The 25,097-nt window shown below is 42.1% G+C and overlaps 1 protein-coding gene across 3 annotated transcripts; it reads left to right on the forward strand.

Annotated features, from left to right (window-relative positions):
- On the forward strand, positions 1-23,377 carry RUBCNL (rubicon like autophagy enhancer). Of its 3 annotated transcripts, none has more exons than XM_048295293.1 (16): positions 1-75; positions 881-989; positions 3,095-3,203; positions 5,274-5,939; positions 10,305-10,390; positions 13,337-13,547; positions 14,457-14,561; positions 16,552-16,594; positions 16,947-17,079; positions 17,493-17,638; positions 18,383-18,447; positions 19,632-19,870; positions 20,635-20,696; positions 21,951-22,104; positions 22,226-22,316; positions 22,777-23,377. In XM_048295293.1, the coding sequence occupies exons 2-16, from the start codon at positions 918-920 to the stop codon at positions 22,887-22,889; spliced, it is 2,295 nt and encodes a 764-aa protein (XP_048151250.1). In that variant the 5' UTR covers positions 1-75; positions 881-917; the 3' UTR covers positions 22,890-23,377. The 3 variants fall into 3 exon arrangements, with proteins under 3 accessions (XP_048151250.1, XP_048151249.1, XP_048151251.1); XM_048295292.1 differs by lacking the exon at positions 1-75 and adding an exon at positions 214-289; XM_048295294.1 differs by lacking the exons at positions 1-75; positions 14,457-14,561 and adding an exon at positions 214-289.
- The last annotated feature ends 1,720 nt before the right edge of the window (positions 23,378-25,097 follow it).

Consider the following 25,097-nt stretch of genomic DNA (forward strand, 5'->3'; position numbering starts at 1 on the left):
TCAGCCTCCCGTTCTCCAAACCAGACAAGCGGAGAGCCCGGCGCTGCCCCTCGGCGGCACTTTTTTCTTGTTTAGGTTTGTTCGGGGTCCTTTGGTTTGGGCCCCGCCACGGGCGGGAGGGAGAGAGGGAGGGGGGTAGGGAGGCCGAGGGAGAGAGGGAGGGGGGGTAGGCGGGCCGAGAGAGAGAGTGGGAGGGAGAGAGGGAGGGACGTGGAGCGGGCAGGAGGAGGCATTGGCATCGTCGGCGCGGCGGCCCGGCGGACGGGAGGCGCCGGAGCCGCGGCTGCAGGTGGGAGCGGGGAGCCGCGGCCGGGCGGGAGAGCGGTCGGTGCCTTGCGGGGAGCACGGCGTTCCTGGCTGGGGCCGCGGGATGTGCCGGGGTCTCCCTCCGGATGCAGCGCTTGCCGAGCCGCGCGGCAGCTGAGCCCTGCCGTGCGCAGGGCTGCGCGGCGTCCCGGGGACATCGCCGGCGTTTGTCATCGCCGCTGCCTGCCCCTACCTGGTAGCCGGCGTGGGGGGAGCAGCCTCTGCTGCAGAGGCGGAGCACGGGGGCTTTGCTGCTGCCCACTGCTCTCCGTCTCTTCCTCCTTTTACTGCAATCTGTGAAGTACCACAGATCAGTAGTCTTCCTCCTATCCATGTGGAAGGCGTTCCTGTTGAGTTACTTAAAAACAAACAGGCAAACAAAAAACTCCATCTCTGAGTTAGGCGCTTTTTAAAAGCACATTTCCATTGTTGCTGAGCTCTGCTTTTCGGTAAGCTTCTATAAGCATGCCAGGTCAGGACGGAAAACAGTTCAGAGTATTAACTGTCGAGTCTGCAAAACAGATGGAGAGCCGCGGATAACGCGGTGGTGACTGTAATTCTCTATTGCTTCCAGGTACTTAACAACACCAAAAAATGAAAGCTTTCCCACTATGTCTCTCCATGCAGTAGCGCTCGCCAGCTTCAGCAGAACAGAAGTCTTCAAGCACCCCTACTCTGGAAAGGTGAGGCAAGGGAGACCTGTGAATGGTGGCTCAGTGTGCTGGTCAGTTTGGTTCAAAAACCAGCTTTTAGTTGTCAGTGGGTGTAGTAAATTATTTTAAAATGTTGGTGGAGTTAGCTTGGGAAACACAGTCCCAGTATTAGAGGCGGGGGAGGAAAAGGTAGACTTCTCTTATACTAGGAAGGTGTCAAACTGTCAGTGGGTTTTATTGGTTATGGCAGTGTGTTGTGCTTTCCATGCGCTTTTGTTGTTGTTGTATTTCCTTATCACTGCTCTTTAATCGCTTTTTTTTTTTTTTTTTTTTTTGCATTTGTTGGTGGGGAGGTTTTGTGGCTTTTTAAATTTTTCTGTGATGTAGTTATAGTCATAGCATCTTGAAAGGAAATGGGAATCTTACCTGAATTCTCAGACCATTCTGATAAGAACCGAGAGATGGGAGCATTGTTTAAAAAAAAGATAAAAATCTTAAAACTCAACACCCTTAATAGCTGTGCTTACTGATAAAATACTTGCCTTTATCCAGCTGTTGGGCAGTTGGGATACTTGCGTCCTAAGAGGTAGAGTCTGTTAATTGCTGGTATTGAAAACAATTTTTTTAAATTTAATAAAATAATTTTAAAATATTTCCTACTTTATCCACTGATATTGACAATATGATATTTATATGGATAAAGCCTGCCTGCATGCCAATTTCTCAAAAGTAGTGCAGAGGAGGAAAAGATAGAAAACACTAGCAGATACTGAAGAGAGTATTTTTTTTAAGAATTAGCATAATCAAATGCTAAATATTTTAAATTAAACATACTATTTTTGGCTTGAAACGTTATTCTCCATTAAAAGGGAAATTCTCTGTGGGTTTTAAGTCCTTCTGCTTTCTGTGGCTTTGAAGCGTATCTGGACAAGATCTGTACTCTGAGTCACCTCAGTCTTCCACGTAGGAAGTGTAGAGGTCAACAACTCAGGTTGGCCAAGGACAGTACGCCTTTAACTCCCTTCTCTTTGTATGGGATCACAGTGTGCAGGAGAGGCTGAGAGGAATCCTGTTCGTGCTTCAGTGTGCAGACATTCTCACTGCTGTGGGGAGAAGGCACAACACCTTGGTTAAGTGCTTTTTAAGGATGTGCATGTAGGAGCAGGGCATCCCTTTCATTTCCCTGGTTTCTGTGATGTGCTCTGCAGGTCCATGACATACTTGAGGCAGTAGGGAGGTGGGGGGACAAATTTTAGGTCCTCACAAGGAATTGATGAGCTTAGGGAGGATACCTGTTGCTTTGCTATCCTCAGTATATCATAGTCTCTTGTTGGAATTAGCCTCTGAGTATCTGCACTAAATTGCTGCCGTGGTTCAGCTTACTCTGGTTTGACAGTATGGTAAATCCAGCTTGAGGGTAGAAATACTGAATTGGAAGCGTCATGACTGCACAAAGTGGAGTGCTGATCTGGTATAAACCTGCTCAGGGAGTTCAAATGTATTCAGAATTTTGGTCAGCTTATACTGGCAGGCTCTTATGCCAGGTTGAGTATTATCTATCTGTGTCACCTCTTGCTTTATGCTGGGTCAGTCACGTTGCTGATGTGAACCACATGTATTGTGTTCTATCAAATTAGGTAATGTGACCACACTTCCTCCCAGTTGTTAGAGCTGGGAGATCAAGCCGCACGTGGATCAGATATTTATGGAGTTGGAGCCTCATAGATTTATATATCTAAATAGTCCAATGCTTCCAGATACAGATTGGTGGTTCCTTGAATTCTTTTCTACTCTATTGCTGTTGTTTTGGTAGATACACAGCCATCCTATCCAGCATTTTGTCTCATTTGTGCCTTATGCACATGTTTAATCCTCCTGCTGTGGAGAGTTTGTTTTGGTCACCTGCCTTCTGGAGTGAATTGAGAGGTGCAGAGCTGAGATGCCAGCGCTCTCCAGACAGTGCATGCTTCTGGGGAGATTTTCAGGCAGCCAGAAATGTAGGCACTAGTTAGGTGACTGTCAGCATGCTTCAGAACAGTGTTCTTTCTGCTGGCATGACTGTGAGACTGAGGGTATCATTAGCAGAGTGCTGTTATCTTATAACCAAATTGTCTGCCTCTCTGTTCTCCTTGTAGTTAAACCACGAAAGCCTAAAGGTGCCGTTCACCGACTCAGCATGTTCTTCAAATCCCTCAGTGAGGATTAGCTGCCTTGCTCCAACACCTCAAATCTCTGTCCTTTCAGGTAATGCCAGCTTGTTCCAAATTGCTTCCCTCTGGGGAGTTTAGCTGGTGCTTGTAGTGCTAGCAAAAGCTATCGATGTTTGTGTGTACTAACCAAGTCTAATTTGTTTGAAGAGGGTTCTTGGCGTATTGGCTTTGAGGGTGGTACAACGTTAATAGACATTTTACAATTTGCAAGCATGGGTGATTTTTGCCTCTTAATGGTAGTTTCGGCATTTTAGTTAATGCTGACATTTTTCATGTGAGGGTGGATCAGGTTGCCCAGGAAAGTTGTGGATGCCTCATCCCTTTAAGTGTTCAAGGCGTGGTTGGATGGGACTCTGAGCAACCTGGTCTACTGGAAGGTGTCCCCACCCATAGCAGGGGAGTTGGAACTAGGTGATCTTTCAGGAGCCTTTCAGCTCATAAAATTTTATGATTTTTTGATTATAACACTAAATGTTTTGTTTTGCACAGAGAAGATGATGTTTGCATCCCAAATTAAAGTATTCCTGTGCAATCAAAATGCCAGTAGTTACCAAAATAGCTTTCTTTTCCTGAAAAGACTGAAATGTTTGTTTGAAAGTCAGCTAGTTTTAATTTTCCCATTCCTGTCCTTATACTGCCATGGCTGGCTGCATTGGCAAGATGTTTCTTTGCAAGTGCAGCCAGTAAAATGTGGCAGTTTTGATGCTATTTCTGCAAGAGCTTTATCCTGGTAAGTGGCAGGTGACTGATCCCTATTACTAACATATGCTGGCTGGCTGATTTTGACCTAGCTTTACTAGGATAGCTTTGCTAGCAGCTCTTGCAGTATATCTTATATGTGATGTTCTCGTTTTTTTCAGCTTTTTCTTGATGAGCACTGGTCTTTATAAGGACTTGCTGTTCCAAAATACACGGGTTTTTTGTTTTGGTTTTGATCCCTTCAGTAGTAAAGTCTCTTATCATGTAGTTTGAGTGCATGCAGGCTTCCAGGTGAGACACTCATGGAGAAGTTTACTGTTTTCCAATGAGAGCAACCTCTGGGCAAAGTCTGCAGTGTGCAACACTTGCTGCTTTTTCACCAGCAGTGTTTAACATTCCTTGTGGTCCTAACTAGGAGTTCTTTGTCCTGGAAGTGATTCTTCTTGATTGCATCTATTCTTAGAATTTTACAAGTGACTTATCTTCCCCAAAGGAGATAGTTGTTAACTTCATTGTGTTGATGTGGTCGATCTTTCTTCTTTAACTTTGTGTCTAATCTCTCAGTTACTTGGATTATGGCAGTTCCTCTGAGGATTTTTTTTGTTTGTTTATTTTTGGGATTTTTAAATTTATTTTGTTTTCTTCAAGGTATAGTTTTGTTGTTCATATTATCCTTCAAAAGCTACTGGTTGCAGTGCACACTTCTGTGTCCTGCTAATGTTGCTATGTCTGCCACTAAAAGCAGTTTTTCCATTTTCTGTTGACCTACAGTTTTGCAGTAGATCACTTAGGACCTTGGCAGTGCTTTTGATTCTTTCAGAGGCATTATAATGATCTTGCTGTGACAGAGCTAAGTTTGCTGTGGTTTTGTCTAAGTGTTGCCACCCCATGAATTATGGACTGAAGTGTACTTTAGCCATTTCTGCTCTGACTGAGCTGAAACACACAAGCACATTGACTGTGTATTACTGAGTGTATTTTTTGTTACTCCCCCTGCTCTATTATCTTCCATATGTCTCGCTATAATGTAATCTTCTCTTCTATTGGCAGTAGGATCAGTACCTGTATTAGTAATAGTTTTGTTATCCTGTTTTGTAGAACGGTGATGTTTTTGAGCACACTGACAGTCAGTCACCATTAAAGTCTTAGCTAATTGTGTTTGGATAGCAGCAGAATACTTTACTGTTGGTTTATTACATAGCCTTTATCAATGACAGAATTGGTTCCTGAGTGCAGAAAGCAAGAGCTTTCTTGCAGGAAGAGGCCGCAGTAAGTGGTGAGTGAATTCAGTTGTTTACTGTCTTCTCACCTGTGTAAAAAACAATATGCATTTTCTTCATGCTGTGTATTAACCTTTTCTTAGTATTGTTTCCTAACCTCTTGTTTTCTTCTATTTTCTGAACAGATGAATCTTCAAGGCCAGCAGTGATTGGACATGCTGGAAGTTTTGGATCATACCCAGGCAGTGCGGAAGCTATCAAAGACATTCTTGTGTCTGTTTTAAATGCATCTGGTTTGAAGCCGTCTTTGGTGTTGGAGCAGAGCACAATGCAGGCAGCTGAGCATCCGGATAGTGATGTGGAACAGTGGGAAGAAAGCAGCACCGAGGATAGCCGTGATGACAGTGACAGTGATTCTGCACATCACAACTCTGCCTGTGCACAAACAGACATTCGGTTTACAAGGCCTCGGGCATGTTGGAACAACGCAGACTGTGATTCCCCCAAACCTTCGCTGGATACTTTCTCCTGTCCCCATTATACTGATGGAGATCCTGCTGCTTCCTCCTTGAGTGGTTTCACTCTTTCGGGCATGTCCCCTCTGAAGCGTGACTGCTTTACCCAAGTGACATTAACAGGAGGCACCGTCACATCCGCTGTTTTGCATTCTGGAAAAGAATCTTATACCTCCCCTGAAAGAGACTTGGCTTTCACGAGATTGCTTCCAGATTCAACCGTTGGTAAAGCAGATCTAGTGGAATACCCTTATGCCGTGGAGCCTGCGTCTCTCAGCAACAGTGACAGTGATTCTCCCAGTGGCCCTTCCCAGTCAGAGCCAGTCAATCCAACAGGTAACTTTACAGCTGCATTTTTGTTGTAAGATCTCTGTGCTAGGAAAGACAACTGTAATTGAAGTGGGCCTTATTTATGGTAATTGCAAATTTGACAAATGCTGTCCTTCAAAATAGGAGAGAGGGGAGAAAGAGCTTAAAAACCGAGGAGAACCAGAGGGTTGGACTCGGTAAAATGGGAGATGCTCATGCTTGCAGTAGGCATCTCTCAGCATGCAGAAATGCTTTTGTAATATTCAGCTGTTGATAAAATGTAAAAATTGCTGAGCCATGAGCAATGTAGAACATCCACTGGATGAACTTTCTACCAGCTTTATCTTGTCTTCACTGTTGCCCTTTTCCTCCTAGCAGATAGCATGGATTGGGGCACTGAGTAATGAATCATTGGTGTGTGTGGGCTCCCTGGGTCATATTGTGTTTGGCAGGAGCTGGAGGAGAGGGAGTCCTTGGATGCTGGGATTTTGGAGGCAGAGCATTAACATTCAGTTTGTTGTGACTGAATTGGCTTGTTCTGGAGTGGGACTGTTTTTCCTTTTCCCCTTTCCAAGTGTTGGAGGTCTTGGGGCGACAAACTCCCATGTGATATAGAACAGATTCCTTACACCTCTCACCAGTTTTCCAACCATATGGATATTCCTGTGTATTGTCTGTGAAGAGGACTGGCTGATGGCTGCTAGCAGAGGGTGCCCTTTGAGCAGGGTGCCCCCTGTCCCTGCAGTGTCAGGGGGCTCTGGGCAGTGCAGGCCCGTAGGTGAGGAGCTGTTCAGTGGGAAAGTTCAGCACATGCCCCTGAGATGGCTGGGGGAGCAGCTGGGCTGGCCTTGGGGCTGTGCGTGTGCCTCCATGAGATGTGCCAGTCTTCCTGGGCTGCAGGCTGGAGTCCCTGCCTTTTGGCTGGGGCAGCAGAACAGTCCCCTCCAGTTTAACACCTAGTATTGACAGTAGCAGCCTTTGGTACAGCAAGATTAAGTATTTGCATTTTGTGTATAAAGGGTGTTAGTTGTATCTAAGGACTTAGTTTAGGACCACAAGTAAATTCAGGTGGATGGAGCACCTCTTTTATGAAGACAGACAGAGCTGGGGTTGTTCAGCTTGGAGAAGGCTCCAGGGAGACCTTGTAGCAGCCTTCCGGTACTTAGAGGGGGACTTACAAAAATGGGAAGGGCAATTAGATATTAGAAAGAAATCCTTTACTGTGAGGGTAGTAAGGCACTGACACAGGTTGCCCAGGGACGTTGTGGATGTCCTGTCCCTTTAAGTGTTCAAGGCCAGGTTGGATGGGGTCCTGACCAACTTGGTCTAGTGAGTGATCTTTGAGCAACCTAGTGTAATGGGAGGTGTCTCTGCCCATGGCAGGGGCTTTGGAGCAAGGTGCGTTCCAACCCAAACCATTCTATGATGATAGATTATAGGCTTCAGAAAAATGTTGCAACTGAGGTCTCATTTTTCTACTGGAGTAAAAGCAAAGAGCAGGGAGTGTTCATCCTGCTTTTGTATTATAAAAGAATATTACAAAGGCTAGGTTTTGTTGGTTTGTTTTGATTTGGGTTTTTTCTTGTCCCTTTGGTGAGTAGTAGTCCTAGCAGTGACGCTCCACTGACCTCCACTTCCAATTTCTATCCTTTCTAGCTATTCACCTGGAGCTCCTCCAAGGTGTAAGTTGGAGCAAGGTCTCCAACAGGCACGTGCCATTGCAGGACTGTGTGCTCTTAATAACATCTCTGTCATCCAGGACAGGCTGTCGTCAACAGTTCATATGTGACGATGATGGCTGTTTCCGTCTGCTGCGTGTTGCGTTGGCTCCGTGCCTTTGAGAAGTGCCCGTCAGGGAGAAGGAAACCGCACCCAGCAGTTGGGGCTGGCTGAAGGCAGTCACACGTGTTGGGTCTGGAAAACACAGCCCAGGCTCTCAGGGTCAGCTGGGACTGTGAGGCACGTGCGTAAGAACAAATACATTGTGCGTGACTCGACCTTCTGGCACGAGTCAGATGTGTCACAAGCTTGTGTTGGGGTAGCAGCGCTGCTGGCTCTCCAGAAAACAAAGGGAGCAAGGAATCTGGCAGCCAGGTGACTAAAGAAGAGCATCCTTGATTTTACTAAAATATACCCCTGGTAGGAGGTAGGATCCTGTTGGACACTCAACAATGTGGTGTGTTCTGTCTGCCTTAGACTCAGGCCTTTTCTGTACAAAGTGAAAACTTCTGCATTTCTTCATTCCTTGTTGCTTTTAACCATTTAACTTGCTACTGGGTAGCTTGGGTAATGAGGTCTCATTCTCTCCTGCACTATCCAGTACTATGGGGATGTGAAAAGTGAATAGCAAAATGAAAAAGAATAAACATATAATGCCTAATTTGAGGGCAGGAATTACACAATAGCAGTTCATGACTTGCTATTCTTTTGACTGCTATCTCAGAGATGATGGTTTCTTCCAGGAGAATTGCTGAGGGATGCACAAGATACAAGAAAATTATGTAATACCACTTAAATCAGAATAAATTTTTTTTTTCAGTGGGATTTAATTTTTGTTTAGTGGGATTTTCTGCTGGTCCCCTGAAATTCCTACAAGGCCTTGTTCGTATGTGTGAGACCACCAGAGAATGGCCCTTATTCAACCTTTTGAAAAGGCTCTGTAACTGTTAATGAAGAGCTTGTGACTGAGTTCAGTGTTTTCTGGGGGCTTTGTTGTGGCTGGTGTGTCACTGACAGTTCACAGGCTTGTTCTTGCTTTTAACCCCTATGCACATCAAGGCCACTTCCTTCTCTGGCTCTTAGGGCTCTTTCTGCAGCCCCAGCAGCCTCCTGGCAACAGTGTTCAGGAGCAGAAAGGCAACCAGATAATTTTTCTGCATCAGACCCAGAGCTGCATGCCATTGCTGGATGTGCTGGGCTTTTTCCCTGTGCTTCTTTTACATTCTTTTTACTTAAAGATACAAGTGGGATGCAAGATGTAAGCAAAGGAGAGAGCTCCCATTAGGTTTCAAAATTATATTTAAGATGAATTGCATCTTATGTTTTAAAGAGAAAGGAATAATTTTCCCATTTCCTTATTTCTGCTTATTGTTTTTAGTCTAGAGAGTAGTGTTTGTTATCTTAACTGATGAGAGCGTAGTCTTTATCAAGCTATAGAGTTTACCTACTAAGATGAATCATCAGGTAGGTATGAAAATAACTTAATTAGGCCATTGAATCTGTTTTGAAAAGTCACATTGTCAGTTTTTCCTTCATGGTATACACAATAGAGGTATTAATAATTCTGTACAAAAACTCCTTCTGTGTCACTACGCTCAAGCACAGTATTGACTTTCTAGCCTGATGTCATCGACGCTCAGGGAAGTGTTTCTCTAAGTAAGGTAATATAAATAATTCAAACTAAGCCTGAGAGTCAGTGCCCCTTAGTTGGAGAAAAGGTTTACATAAATTATGATCATATTTTGTGGGAACTCTTTAGTCTGTCTGTGACTTCTAAACAAAATTAGGAAGGGCATTTTTTAAAAATAAGAAGCCATTGATTAAGATGTGCTCTTTGCAAAGGCTTTAAATGGTGTTTGTGTGGTGGCCATTTGCCACGACATATGGTCTGTTTTATCCTGTAAACATCATGAGAGTGAAACAGAAACAGTGTGAGTTCAAGGTCCAAGAAGAGGTAGTAAACACCAGTAAAACACGATGTGTGCTCTGCTGTACAGTGAAAAGCTCTTATCGAGGAAAAAGAGATAAATTTTATTTCATATACTCATCAGTGACAAAACTGCACTTCTGGGAAGCAAGGAATACTGGACATACAACTATTCAGTATGGGTTGAGTTTGGAAGCAGGAGCGAGACTTCCTCAGGGTATAGAAACATAATGGCAAAATGTTTTCCAAACTTATTGTAGTTACACAATGTTAGAAGTGATATGGTGAATCTTTTAAAGCTGGTGCATCTCTCTGCATGCCCAGACAGCAGTGAGATTTGTGTTTCTTCCAGCAACTCTGAATGAGCAGAGTGCAATGTTAGCTGGCTGTGTCACCAACTGCAGAGCATCGCTGCCAGTCCAGCCTCAGGTTCTGTTTGTGGCTGTCCCCAGCAGCTCAGGCCATTGCTTGGAGAGAACTGGTGTGGGAATGCAGTGGTGCTATCACAGCACAGCATTTAAACCGTGTTTCTCTGGTAGTTGCTGTTCATGCTTCAGGTTGCCAGAGTGGTTCAAATGCCGTGTTTCTCTCATTTTTCTCCTCCTTAGCTTCCACCACAGCCTCCAGCCTCAATAGTGTTCAGTTTTGGGGAAAAAGTTTGCTTTGCTTTCTGGAAGTCACTGTGCACGCATTGTGGGAGCTGCAGAGAAAGAAGTAACTAATAAAAGTTCTTGTTATACCCACAGGTTCTACTTCCTCTTTGAACATAAGTGCTATACCCTTGAATCGTTCATTGCAGGACATCTGCATGCTTCCAGAGGATGTGGAAAAGGTGAGGACAACAAATGTTATTGTCATAATGTTTTTTACGTTTTATTGTGGCAAAAACAAATGACAAGAGGTATTTCTCAATAAAAGAACTTCCTGATAGATGTACTAATCTTTACAAATACACTATTTTCCCTCTTCTTGCCCTCTATGGGTGAACCTACAAATATAAAATGCCATTTCGTAATTTGTTTTCTACTCTTGACCCATTAATTAAACAATTTAATTATTTTAAAATAATGGAAATATATATAGGAACAATGTACAATTCTCCGTTTCATTCCATCATTTCCGCACACATTCCTTGAAAACAAACTTTAACATTAGTAACTTTTAAGTTATATTAGAATGTTGCATAGAATTTGTTGCAGCTGCATACATATGGATGGGATTTACCTCATGCTTTTACTGTCAAAAGGTGGGGAGAGGATGGGTTTTTCTGTGTGTGTGCTTATGATGAGCATGTGAGATTTGCTGTCAAAGAGTTACTGCCACACATAACTCTGTGTGCTAAATGTCAATGTTTTCCAACAGTGGAAAAAGAGGGGTTAATGGATTGCAATGAGTAGGATTTAATATAGAAGAGCTTTAAAAATGTGCCTAGAAAAGGAGATTTTTTTTGCTGGACTGTTTGCATGTGGTCCCATGTCCTGGGCTCAAGAGGTAATCACCTTTGTGCACAACACTGGTTTTACTGGAGTGGCTAGTTCTGCATTTGATTTGAAGCTCTCAGCATCCGTAAGGTGCACTTCAGACAACTAAACCCACTCAATAAATCACACACTAAAACTCAACAAACTTGAACTAGCTTTTCATGTTGCTTTTTATGAAAGGTGTTTCAGAAAGGAGATGAAGTTTCTCAGTCTGTAATGTGGGACCTAAACCAAAAGTAATTTGCTTTCAGACACCAGGAGACCAGTGAGTAGGTATCTGGATTAGAAACCACAATCTGAGTGTTGAGTGAGGCAAGATTTTATCAGCTACTACCACTGTGCAGAGACTGGGGGTTGATGGGATTACAGGTTAAAAGATAGTGAGAGCTCAGTCCATTATGAGCAAGGCTTCCATTAAAAAAAACCCAACCAAGCAAAACCCCACAAAACTCCAAATACTTTTAGCTTGTGAAAGAATCTCTTTGAACTTTAGGACTGAAAACTAAGGTACCTGTGGTTTCAGCAAGTTCTGGAGTTGTAGTTGTGTGCCAGGAAGGAAATGGGTCAGATAATCTTAAAGGGGTTTTCCACTGATGTGAGTGGGAGGGAACAGAAATGAGAAAGTTGGTGTGTCACAGTTGAGTTGGGACTGCTTTGTAGGGTGAGGGATCTATCAGTAGGCAGAGCTGAGAGCTGATAGTCATGCTGAGTACAGGAGTCACTGTATTCTGTTTCATCTTGCAATGCAGCTCTCTCAGATATGCTCATAATTGCTTTTATCAGCAGGGCATGCTGATAGGCTGTGCTCTGCCACTAATTTGAGACTTTTTGAATCTTCAGAGTAAGAGATCTCTCCCAAAAGGAGAAAGAGCTTTTTAATTATTTCTTTGCTAGTGGAAAGATAGCAAATTCCTGGACTCTTAAAGTTCACTGAAAGTTGTCTCTGGAGAAACTGTGCACCAAGCAAGTAATATTAATTAGTGTTGGGGAAAATATAAAAGTCTCTCCAAACACCCACAGGGACTTGGGTGCTCTCTAATGCTGAGATTAATCTTGTCTACATGTATTTGTCTGTGAGCAGTGAGAAAGCTGTGCTGTCTGTTGAGCTCCTTAGGATTTAGCTATTCCTAAACACTGATGTTTTTCTTCATGGTTCCCATACAAGTTGAGGGGATGTAATGAATACTGATGTCGAGTGGTACAATTTTCTGAACATAAGCCACTTTTACAAAGCTTTAATTATCCTGCACTCAGAATCTCTAGCCTTGGATACTGCCATAGCTTTTTAGATGTAAGTTTAGGTTTGCACATGGTAGTTGAGAGGAGAAAGGGAGAGTATCCTGGGTGTCTCTGGGTTTCCACCCCGGTGCCTGAGTACAACTATCTCTCCACAATGTATCCACTTTTGTGCTGAGACTGGTCTGGGGCCTATGCTGAGGCCGTCAGCAGTAGCTCAGATGGGGCTGGTGGGATGCTCTGTTAGACCTCAGGAGCCAAGGGATGCAGCAGTGATATTAGGACAGGGACCCCCAGATTTGTGTGGACGTCTCATTGGTCCCTTTTCCTAGAGAATGGGTGACCAGGGCAGGCAAGATGGCAAGTGTCGTCATGAGGAAGGGTTGTGTGGTTTGGAAATGCTACAGTGAAGCTTTGGAACAGCTACCTTTTATTTAAGGCAGTGGAAAGCCCAGGGCAGCCAGGTTTCCACTTACTCTTATCACAGTCTTTCTATGTAGCATTGAGCTGACTGTGTAAGATATCTCACTGCATATTCCCTACTTCACTGCCCTAACTCTTAACGCATGAAAACCTTTTCCTAGCTCCTGTACTTCCCACCACCTGAAGATCTACACTCCATTCAAAACTTGGCACTTCTGGCCCCCTCCAGCTAGCATGTGTGCAAAACTGCTTATACACATTGTCTTGAAATTAAATCATGTTAAATAGGTTGCATACTAAATAATGCAGTGTAACTAGAAGACTACATCTCTGAAATGCATACATATATATCAGTTAGTCATGTAATCAAGTTCATTTTTATCTAATACATGGGTAAGATAAAAGTAAATTGTATGTTATAATCAAGGGTGAGACAATTATCTGGGCAGTTGCCTTTTGCATATTGTTTCTGGATTGCCCTTGGGGTGGTTTTTTTGAATTTAGATAAAAGGTCAGCCATGTTTACATTTTTATTTATGGAGTTGAAAAAGTATGGGGGAAAAATTATATATTCCACTTCATCTTAACTAAATATCAAATATGCTGTGTACTAATGAGCATTTTAATCTTGTGTCCAGGAAAATGCACACTTTTTTGTTGCAGATATGATTATAGCATCACTAGAAAAAATGAAATGTAATATCCTAAGCCAACAGCAAGCAGAGTCCTGGGGTGTGGAGGAAACAAGTGGATCAGATGGCAGCTATCACACTGATTCGGTGTTATCTTCTTACCTTGGAGTGAAGAAGTCTGATTCTTCTGTTACCTCTTCAGACAGTGGTTATGAAGGCAAGTTACTTAATCTAGAACATAACCTTGTCTGAAAGCCTTTGCTGTTTGTTTCCATGCAAGCAAATACCAAATAAATTGGGGCATTGCTTGGAACCAAATCCTGTTACCTTCCTTGAGTCTCTGGAGAGCTGGGTCCATTGAGGATCATTATGCCACAAGTGTTTTTCCTGTGGGTCACATACTTCCTTTTGGATGTTCACACCTGTGTTTTATTAATTATAATTATTTTTTACATTAAAATGAAAATGTAAGGTTTAAATGCCACAAGCCAAGCATGACTCTCCACAGAGTGCGCCTGTAGCTGGCTGTTTTTCTTTCTCTGCTTAAATCCAGTGGTTTTTTGTTTTGTGGATTTTTTTTTTTTTTTGTGGTAGTATTTGCAGCTTGGCTCTTTCCTTTTGTGTTTGCTTCTGCGGTATGCAGATTAGGCCATGCAGTTGGTTTGAGTGAGACTTCCCAGAGTATTCATTCACATATAGTTTAAGACAAGATAATAAATACTCCTGGCATTATAATGCTTGAGTCAGCACATGCATTTTTAAGTAGATTTTAGTCTCTTGAATAGTACAGATCTTAGTGATGAATCTTAAGTCTAAAGTCTAAATTACATGACTTCTGTGGAAAAATGAATGGTGTGCTTGGACATGAGAAGGGGAGACACCACTGGTAATGTAAAAAATTGGGGGTTATCACTACAAGATTCTGGCTAAGTAACTGCAGGACATGCACTGTATGACAGACTCCCAAGAACTGGCCTCTTCTGTGTATGTATAAAAACAACTAAAATTGCTCTATAAATGCAGTCTGTGTGCTAAAGTTTTGGTAAGTGATGAAAAATGTAAACAGAATTGCAGCTACTTATAGATGCTGGAAAGGTTTAACTGATCTTGTCCTTGTCTTGGACAGGCTGTGCTTTGCTGCCTGTCAGCTCCCCAGTGCATCTACCATCACATCATGAGGTTACCAGATTTTGTTGCCACACTGACTCAGAGGATGAATATGTAATTATTGGTGAGACTTTAAAATTGTAACTGTAGAAACAGATTTATTGTTCAGTTGAATCTATTCCATTGTTTGGGAATTCTCTTGATTTAGTAGATGTTATTGTAGGAGAAATAACATGAGAAAATGGGAACAATTATGTATGTGTAGCTCCTTATTACAGCACATGCAGCAATACCAGGCTGCTGCAGGATTTCCTTTCTAGGAAAGAATATCTTTTCTGGTCTGAGAGTGTGGTGAGCTGGCCCTGGCAAGGTGACCACCAAACCACTCTGACGCTTCCCTTTTCCATTGGAAAGGGAGACAAAACATAACAAAATGCTTGTGGGTTGGATAAGGACAGAGAGATATCACTCACCAAAAACTGTCACAGACAAAACAATCAACTTGGGGAAATAAATTTATTGCCAATCAAATCAGAGTAGGGTAATGAGAAATAAAATCTAATTTTAAAGCACCTTCCCCCCCACCTCTCCCTTCTTCCTGGGCTGAACTTCACTCCCAATTTTTCTATGTCTTGGGACTTCCCACACATCCTGTCAGGAGACTGCTACAGCATGGGCTTCTTCCCTCTAGGTCACAGCCTCCTTCAGGCATCTTCCTGCCCCTGCCTGGGCTTCTCCACAGGCTGCAGGTGGATCTCTGCTCTGGTGCCTGGAGCACCTCCTGCCCCTCCTTCTCCACTGACCTTGATGTCTGCGGCGCTGTTCCTCTCACATATTCTCACTCCTCTCTCCAACTGCAACTGTGCAGGGTTTTTTTCCTCCCATCTTGACTCTGTTATCCCACAGGCACTACCACCATGGCTCATGGGCTCAGCCTTGGCCCATGGTGTGTCCCTTCTGGAGCTGGCTGGCATTGGCTGTCTCAGACATGGGAGAAGCTTCTGGCAGCTTCTCACAGAAGCCACCGCTGTAGCCCCTCCTGCTACCAAAATCTTGCCATGCAAACCCAACAGAGGGACTGAAGTTATGTCTAAGGATTAAACCAAAGCAATGTGCATGAAGAAAGTGTGAAACTGGCACAACCTCAGTCCACTATAGCAACATTGTTTGAGAGAATTTAGGACATGATTATTTCCTAATGAAACAAATTGATTCAGTTTTAGGCAGCCTCTCCCTCTGCTTCAGGACTAGAGCAGAATGTCTCTGTTCTCTTATGTGCTTTGCTTCCCCTTAGGGCATCCTGAGTTTAGTTTGGTTTGCTTCTGGTTTTTAGACATACAGAAATGGAAACCCTTAAAAGTAGTCTGTGCAGCTTTTAACCTCTGTTTTATCTTCTCCTGATAACAAATGGATTTTTATTGTTCTCTCTGGTTTTAGAGACTTATTTTTTCCTGTCATCTTTCCCTGATCTAGAAATGAAGAACAAACTCCCAAAAGACTGCATACCTAGTAGCAAGAGTTACTTTGAGATATATAAATGGGGAAACATTTGTCTTGAGAGCAATAAGCATGGTCAAAACTAACACTACCAATGTGAACACCTTGTTGGCATAAGCATATCGTGTCTGTGTAAACATAATGAAGTGTGTCCTTTAATTGCATTAATCTCACCTGTTACTAATGTGTTTATAGCATTAGCTGGTATGTTTGTGATTGGTGTCTCCAAATATCTGTCAGTGTCCAGAAAAATTAATGTGGCCTCTCTTGGCTCTGTACATTATTATTTGAGTGCCTTCTGGCTGGACCTTGACCAGCAGGCACTTAGTCTCTCCTTACAATTTCAGCTCTTGAAGGCAGGCCCATGTTGATTATAGGATGCAAAGGCATTAGGGAGTATTCTTCATCATGTCAAAGATATGCAGAGGAGATAAGACTCCTTATGCCTGTTTTACAACTAAGGCTGAGGTTATTTCCCACATCCAACAAGGATGTTGTAAAGATGAATATATTTGAAACTGACACTGTGGTAAGACAGAAAGTAGATTTAAAATGGTGCTGAGTAACAGATGCTTTGTTTCTTAAATGGCTTGATAAAATTTTCTCCTTTATTGCAGAACTTGAAGACCTTGAAAATCTGTCTGTTATCCCTGATAAAAGGTGTGTATCCTTAATAGTCCCATGGCACTATCTTTTCTGCTGGAGCAGTTTTCTTGTGGTTCTTCTGGCTGGGACTGGGAAAGATGTGGGAGTGGTAAATTGGGCCCTCTCAAGGAGGGGGAAGGAATGCTGCTTGACAGCAAATGTCTCTGATGCTTGGCTTAGCAGTGTTTCTCTGGTCCCCCAGTCTTGCTGGAGGGCGGTGTCTGTGGCTCTTTGAGGGCCTGGGTGTATCAAAGAAAGAGGGTAGGAATGAAGGAATGGGAGAAAAGTTTTCAGGGATGCAGAAAAGGCAGCAGAGATTCTGATGACATGTTGCTGTTTTTCACTGACAGTATTCCTTACCTTTCAGATCATCTTTTGAACCAGGCAGCAATTCTGCTGAAGCAACAGCCCAGGAGTTGTGCAGAGCTTTCAGAAAATACTGGTTGCAGACAGACTCTGCAGTTCAGCTGTCTGGTTGCCTGAGCTCGTCTAAGCAGAGAGTGAGTCTGATCTGTATACAACGAGCTCTTTATTCAATTCTCCAAATAATCATGGTCTCAGTGCAGCTGCTTCACTGCTAGGAGAAGGAGGAAGCTACATTTAAAAAAAAAAAAAAAAGAAAACAAATACAGATGAGTGCTTACAGTTTTTTAGTTCACTTTATCTAAATTTTTAGAAAATGTCTTCTCTCTCTAGCAATTTTCAGCACATTTAAAATGTGTAGTTGTGAACAATCAGGATGTGCTTTCTTCTGGGACTGATATGAGGGAGTTTGACTGAGGGGGCATTACATGCAGGTGAAAACTGAACTTTAAAATACCAGAGTATAAAGGGAGATAAACATCTCCCATAGCATTTAACCTATGTCTAGCTGATGGGCTGGTTGTCTTCATGAGCTTGTCTTTCCCAATAGTCTGTGCTGAAAGAAGAGATTCCAAGAGAACTTGAATCCAGTTTGAATCTGGCTGAAGAAATAAAGATCATATCCAAGTTAAGAGGATCTTCTGGCTGGTCCCCACCAAGATCACAGATTATATTTAATATTCATCCTTCAGTCAAGTAAGTTTTGAGGGATCTGGGCATTGTCATTTAGTATATGATGGGGAAAGCTGATGGAAGGAGCTTGGGTGATTAACAGATCTAGTGCACGTGCAGATGATCTGTGAACATATCTAGAGCTGGTGCATGGCACAGCCTTCTGCAATGTCTGTCACCAGCCTCACTAGGAAACAGATGGCATCTTTTTCCCACTCTTGGCACGCTGTGATTGGCACAGGATGTGCAATTTTCCATGTGATAATACACGTACTCTTTGGTGTTACGGTGGCAGTGTACTTAGCTCCTGAAAATGTCATTTTGTGACAGTACCTGGAGAATATTCTTGACTTTCCCCACTTACCTGCTAATATTTTATGGATAGCTGGTTTTCAGGAAGTGGGGGGAGGCACCAGGTCATGTGTGAGGAAATAGCTGTTTCACCCTATGTCAAATGCTGTTAAGTGCAGACAGTAGGCAAACTGGCTGTTCCCGGGTTACTGCAGGTTCAGTTGCTTTTTCTGTTGCAAATGTGGATTTTCCATCTCCAAACCCCATGATATTGATGCCACCTTAAGAAGTGGAAAATAATTTAGGTATTTCAACAAGCATTACAGAATCTCCTTTCTTCATGTGGAGGAGTAGGAGTCAGCTCCTGAGGTGGACATTCTCCCTGTTGCCAGTGTAGCTCTTTTGCACTTTGGAAGAACGTTAACTAAAACTGTGGTTTTGGTGCTGAAAGGTCTAACTATTTGCTTTTGTATACAGGAGAGATGCAGTGGTGGCTGCTCAAAACTTTACATGTGTTGGTTGTGGAACCCCGATAGAAAGCAGTAAGTATTACCAAAACTGGCAAAAAAATCCCCTAATAAATGCAGTACTAGTCATCAGATTATAATCCTCACCAACACAGATATACCACAATTTTTAAATTATCTGAGCTAGAAGGAAAATCTCATTGTTGGATGTGCCTGCAACAGTAAAACAGACAGTGGGATCTTTCTAGCGTCTGGAAGTTTTCATACAATACAGAATACAATATTTGATAGATGTCCTTCTTATGCACAATAAAAATTTAAAAAATCAACCACAAAACAGAAAAAAGCTATTAAAAAAAGCAAGCTTCCAGGCTGGAAAGTGCTGATTTTACATAGTTGGTACTTTTAATAATTCTTTCCCTGTGCCAATTTAGACATTCCCAAAAGTCTCTAAAAAGAGACTTCATGCAAGCTTATGGAATCTGTGGTTTTGTTCTTTTGGGGTGTCTCTTTAAAAGTTTTTGTTTCATAAGATCTTGATCACAAAAAATCTTGCCTTTTTTTTGTTTGTTTTTGGGTTTTTTTGTGTGTGTTTTTTGTTTTGGTTTTTTTTGTTTGTTTGATTTTTGTTTTGTTTTTTGCTTTTTTTGTTTTTTGTTGTTGTTGGGGTTTTTTCATTTCTGATATTTTGTGAGAACTGCTTGAAAGCACAATGATTTAGAGAACTGACAAACAGACCTTACCTAAGAAATCTTTGAAGTGGCACTTAAGTCTTGTTCTGGGTCAGCTCACAAGAGCAGCGTTTGTTATGGCCTGTAAAGTATCAACAATCGATGATGGCACATTAACTTGAGCAAATAGGAGATGCTGTAATAGCTGGGAAAAACCCCACAAATCTCTTGATGTGAAAAAGTATTATACAAACATGACTCCAAAATTGGTGTAAGTATTTTTGTTGTGTATTTCATCTAGTGTTCCTTTTGTGGGTAAAGCAACAGGGGTTTCACTAAGATCTTATGTTGATAATTATAATCAGTTGAACAAATGTGGAAATGAGGAAAGCTTTGTTTTAATGCCAAGTATAAACCTTGTACATGTGTTTACCACAGTAATAAAACCCCCCACTTTAAAAATAAAACAAAAAATCCCTTTCCCTTCATTCCAGTAGATGAATTATTCAGACAGAATAGACATACAGACAAGAGTTATGTCCCATAAGTTTTTAAAATCTTCACAATTTCATTGCTGTCTACCTGCAGAATATATCAGGAGACTCCGCTATTGTGACTACCTGGGGAAATACTTCTGTGACTGCTGCCACAGCTATGCCCAGTCTTCTATTCCTGCTCGAATACTTTCCAAGTGGGATTTCAAAAAATACTATGTGTGCAACTTCTCCAAACACCTACTGGACAGCATATGGCAACACCCCATTTTCAATGTGTCGTGTATTAACAAAACCCTCTACACAAAAAGTAAAGAAATGGACAGGGTCAGGGTAAGTGTGGCCATTTTTTTTTAGGAATTTCTGGGTCTGAGAGTTTCAGGAAGAATTCCTTAGGGCAGGATGTCCTGTGTGTGTATGTGGTAAGGAGGAGGGTTGTTTTTTTCTGATTTATCCTATCACCAGTTCTGGGACTTGCCCTCTTTTCCCTCAGGTGAAGGGGGCAAAGGGAGGCATTTCCAACCTGTGCCAGAGGTCTCCTTAGCCTTGTTGTCTTTGGGAGATGTTTCCTTAGTGGTTTCCAGTTTTAGTTCATGTTAGGGAGTTGGTCTCCTGCAGTAAATATTTACATCTTCCTGGCTTTTGGCTGTTGGAAAGTTCTGTAATTTTTCAGTGACTCCTTAATTTTGTGGGCCATTAGGGGAAACACCCTTAGCTTATGTAAGAGCTGTACCTCCTACTGCTTCAGGAAGAGTGTTCTGCTGAAGATTACAAGTAGGCATGTGTTCCCTTCTTGGCTGAGGAGACACTTACCTGTTCTTCCACAGATGTGGGTCTAGCATGCATCAAGACCTGCAGCCATTTTTGGCATTAGGACTTGCTTCACTCGTCAGGGAATAAAAATAGCCTTTGCCTGCCTTTGGCTTTTGTGCATTAAAAAATCCATTTGTTTAATTCTAGGCTAAGTGTAAAGTTTAGTTTTTTAGGTGTGGTTTGGTGTACTTGCTGACTCAAATAGTGGTGTTCCTCACTTATGAATATATAAATGCAATGCTTTTAATTTAAAAATGATTTTGTTTTTCTCCTCCATCTTTTAGGAGGTGCAAGAACAGCTTTTTCATTTAAAAAAGCTTTTGAAAACCTGCAGGTTTGCTGAAAGGTATGGACTGTGATAATGCATGAAAAATAGCTTCGTAAAATGTACATGACATGCTTATAGAGCCTTCTTCTCTAGAGGCATTTGGGTGCCATTTTAAGTAAGTTGATATGATCATTAGAGAGCTCCAATAACAAAGCTGCCTTCTATTGCACTGCAAATGTTGAATGCAGTACAAGTGGTGGCTGTTTGTTGTAATATAGTTTGGTTTTAAATGTTGAATGATTTTAGTTAGGTGTGTATTTTTTCCTGTTCCGTCTCTCTTAGGTTCTCACTCATTCTTAAAAGCTCAAAGATACTTATCTCTCTGAGAATATTTGTCTTTAAAAAATGTTGGGTTTTTTTAAATTAACAAGTATGTTCCTTAAGCATTTAAAGATTTCTTCCAGAAATCTGTCATAATGCTAAATTCAGTTTATTCTATAAAAATATTCATATGAAAGTAGTAGTAACCGAAAGTGATAAAGGCCAAAACATGGCCTTACTTGTTGCTAGAAGTGAAAGATTTTTGGTGTTCACCTTCCCAAACTGTGGGCATAACTAATACATAGTCATGTGAATAATAGGACTATCACTTCAGAATTGCTGACCTTTTTAAGAGCAGGTATAAGCAAAATAAGATATAAGAGTAGGTTCTGTTTTCCCTTTGACATAGAGCTCTTCTTTATGCATCAGTTACATGTTGTTCACCAAACTCAAGCAGAAATGTGTTTTTGTCTCTCTTCTGTTCAATTCCCTGTGATTCCATTACCGAAATAAGTATTAGGATCGTCATTGTACCTTCTATCTGCATCAGTGATAGTTTAAAAGCAATATCTCTATTTCCAGTGTTCACCTGCTCAGCACAAGTGTATTTTCACCCAGTAGTGACCTGTGCAGGATAAAACCACTCAAAGTTCTCTTTGCAAAGAAAATAAATAAGCCTAGCTTATTATATTAGATACTATATGGGATTTTTGCCTACTGTTCCTGAGGTAGGAGAGAACCCTTTACACATTATTTAAGGATTGCTGGGATAACTGTGCATCGCAGCTCCAAAGCCTGAGGAATGCGTGTTTAAAGCAGATAATTTATTCTAAATCCCAAACCTTCCAATTTTTATTACAGCCACCTCAAATTGGGAGGGGAGGTAGGATATAGCATGAACTTGCCTTGTATAATCCCCATGTGACTAGAGAAGTGAAAGAGGCTTATTCTGGAAATACACTTGAAAAACAACTTTTTTAAATTTTAACTGGGTTTTATTTCTCTTTGCAGTGTGCTGAAAGAATTTGAACAGGTCCCCAGCCATCTGACAGAGGAGCTGCATCTCTTCTCACTGGATGATCTGGTGAAGATCAAACGAGGGCAGTTACTGCCCCTTCTTAAAGACATTCTGAAGAGCTCCACCTCTCATGTAGATGGCTGTGAGGTAAGGAAAAAACAGGGCTTTTAGTGTCCTTGCAGCTGCTACTGTAAGGAAATATCCCTGCTACCATTCCCAAATGATTTTTTTCTTAGGTTTCAATTCAAGCTTTTTGCTGTCGTTGTAGCTCTGTCAAGCAAAAGGGTTTATCTGTGAATTCTGTCAGAGCGCAGACCTTCTCTTCCCATATCAGACTGCCAAATGTAAAAGGTGCACAGGTATGTTCCAGACTGAATGTTTTTCTTTCTTCCTTGGGGGAATTTTGGTGTATAAAACTGTTTAGACTTATTTTAAAGATTGAGAAGTAGCTTCACTGAGAGCATGTATATTTGGAAACCATGGGCAATGTGTATCTTTGAAAACCAGCCTGTGGCAGCTGTTTTGTATCAGTGAATTCAGAGAGCAAAACCAGGGATTTGCCTGGCCATGGTTATGCTTGCAGGGGGGAGGCTATTTTTTGGGTCTACGCATGAGAGAGCTGTTTTATCAGATCTTGCCAGCATTCATTGTAAATTATCACAGTGGTGGTTGTTGTCCTGGCCTTGCACTGCTTCTGTTTACTTTTGTACTGATATGTACGTGATAGAACATCATTCAAGGAACACAGCTGTTGATTGATTTTTTTTAAATTCTGCTTTTTTTTTTTCTCTCTCTGAATGCTACTCTGTATGTATAAAGAGTGCAAAACATGCTTTCACAAAGCATGCTTCAAGTCTGGAGGCTGCCCCAAATGTCTGCGGATCTCAGCTCGGAGAACGCTTTCAGAAACTCCATCACTGGTGCCTCAGTGAAACTGGATTCCTCTGACTGCTGACTTCAGAAGATGCTCACAGCCAAATCTTCAGGTGCATGACTAAGAGTTAAATAATGTTGTTTTAGACATTAGTGTTTTTAATGCATGTCTCCTTTATGGGGGGTAAAATAAAAAAAAAATAGACAAAAAACAAACGTTAACTTTATTATCCTCATTGAAAACTCACCCTAAAGGAGTTTCATCTTGACTGGTGACAGACTGGATGTTAATTTTTTGGGAAGCCTTTTGTTGCTGTTTTGTCCTTGTATGTAAGATTTTTAATACTATATTTTTTCATGTAAAAATGATTCATCTCTGTAATTCTGCAGATAATGTGTAGATAGTAAGTGAGCATTGGAAGTCCTTGCCTGCGTTCAATTTTGGAAATTGGGGGAAAAGTGGTAAAGCACAAAATCGTTCTCTGAAAAGCTCTACAATAAATGGAAAAGACTTGTCTGCAAGTTTTAGGCAGATGCTAATCTGAAATTGTTATGGCAAATGCTTATTGTGGACCAATGAATTTTTTCTTTAAACACATCTATGCAACAGCTTGTGGTGGGTTGACTTGGCCTGCTGCTAGGTGCTCACCCAGCTGCTCTCTCACCCCATTCCTCAAGAGGACAGAGGGAGAAAATAAGGTGGAAGAGCTCACAGGTTGAGATACAAGCAGGGAGGTTACTTGCCAACTACTAGGTGAAAAAAAACCCTGAATTGGAGAAAATTAAATGTATTGTAAGTTAGAAATTGAGTAGGGTGGTTAAAAGCAAAGACCAAACCAGTAATTTTCCCTTACCTCACCCACCCATTTTCCAGGCTGAACTTCACTTCTTCATTCCCAATTTTTCTACCTTATAGCCTGCCCCAAGCGGTGCAAGGCAGATGGGGAATTTGGGTTGCTGTCAGTCCATAACTGCTCCTTTCTTTGCTCCTGCCTCCTCACACTTTCCTCTGCTCCAATGTGAATCCTTCCCATGGGCTGTAATCTTTCAGGATAAACCTGCTCCTGTACAGGCTCTCCAGGAAGATGTAGTTCCTTCAGGAAATATTCATATGCTCCAGTGGGGTACTTTCCTTGGACTGCAGGAGAATCTGTGCTCTGATGCCTAAAGCACCTCTTCCTCCACCTTTTTCACTGACCTTGGTGTTTTTGCCGCTGTTTCTCATGCTCTTTCTTTTCTTAGAGGTATCACCATCTTGGCTGAGGTGCTCAGCCATGCTCTGTGGTGTGTCCATCGCCGCTGGCTGGCAGCAGTTGCATCTGTCATGGGCCAGTCATGGCCTCTTCATGCAGAGGCTACCATGCAGTCAGTCACCCAGTGCCAACATCCCACCACCTCCACCAACTACTCCACTCTAGAAGTTATCTTTCTAGAGCGCTTAGAAATGGGCAGAGGGACAGTGAGTGATCAAGGAGAGATGCTCCTGTTTAAATCCACCCTCACACTTGGAGACCAAGTCCTTGCCTGAAGGTGAAGTGCTGGAAATTGAAAGCAGCTTTCTTTCCTGGCCTGGTTGGTTACTTCTAATGAAGGCCTTGCCTTCAGAAAGGTGGAGCAGCTGCTTGAACCTGTAAAACTATTTTTCTGTTTCTGTTGTCAAGTACCAATGCACAGAGAAACCCCAGGACCTGAAAGCACATATCAACATTCTGATCTCTCCAATGGGGTGCTGTTAGTATTTTGAATTTTTTGGTCTCATTTTGTGCATTTTTTCTTCCTCTCCTCATCTGCTTGCTCTACCGTTTAGCAAGGAAAGGATCTGTTACCTGGGACTGCGTAAGTCCACCTCCACATTAATGTTCACAGTACTACTAAGCTCACTAACACTTCCACTAATCTATTTTTGATGTGATCAGAAACAGCTTACCTACTTACTGCTCTGAAGCAAGATTAGCATCTCTTACACAAGATCACCAGTGCAGGATAAGATGTGGTGAGAAAAAGCCTGCTTATGCAGCTGACTGTATTTAATATTATGCAAGAGTAAATTCTCATTTGAGTTGGGTGCACGACTAACTGAATCACATGAAAGGCCTTGCTGCAGGGATTTTGTGCTTATGAAGGAGGAGACGTGAATGATCCTTCTGTGGGATAACCTGCAGGGCAGCTGAATATGTCTTTTTCACTATTCATTAATTTAAAAGAGCTGATCTGGTTTCTGGCTGTGCTTTTCATGAATGTTCAAGTCTTGCTAAGCAGTAGCAGTG

This window comes from Corvus hawaiiensis, chromosome 2 (genome assembly GCF_020740725.1).
Source record: "Corvus hawaiiensis isolate bCorHaw1 chromosome 2, bCorHaw1.pri.cur, whole genome shotgun sequence".
In the NCBI taxonomy this organism is placed as follows: Eukaryota; Metazoa; Chordata; class Aves; order Passeriformes; family Corvidae; genus Corvus; species Corvus hawaiiensis.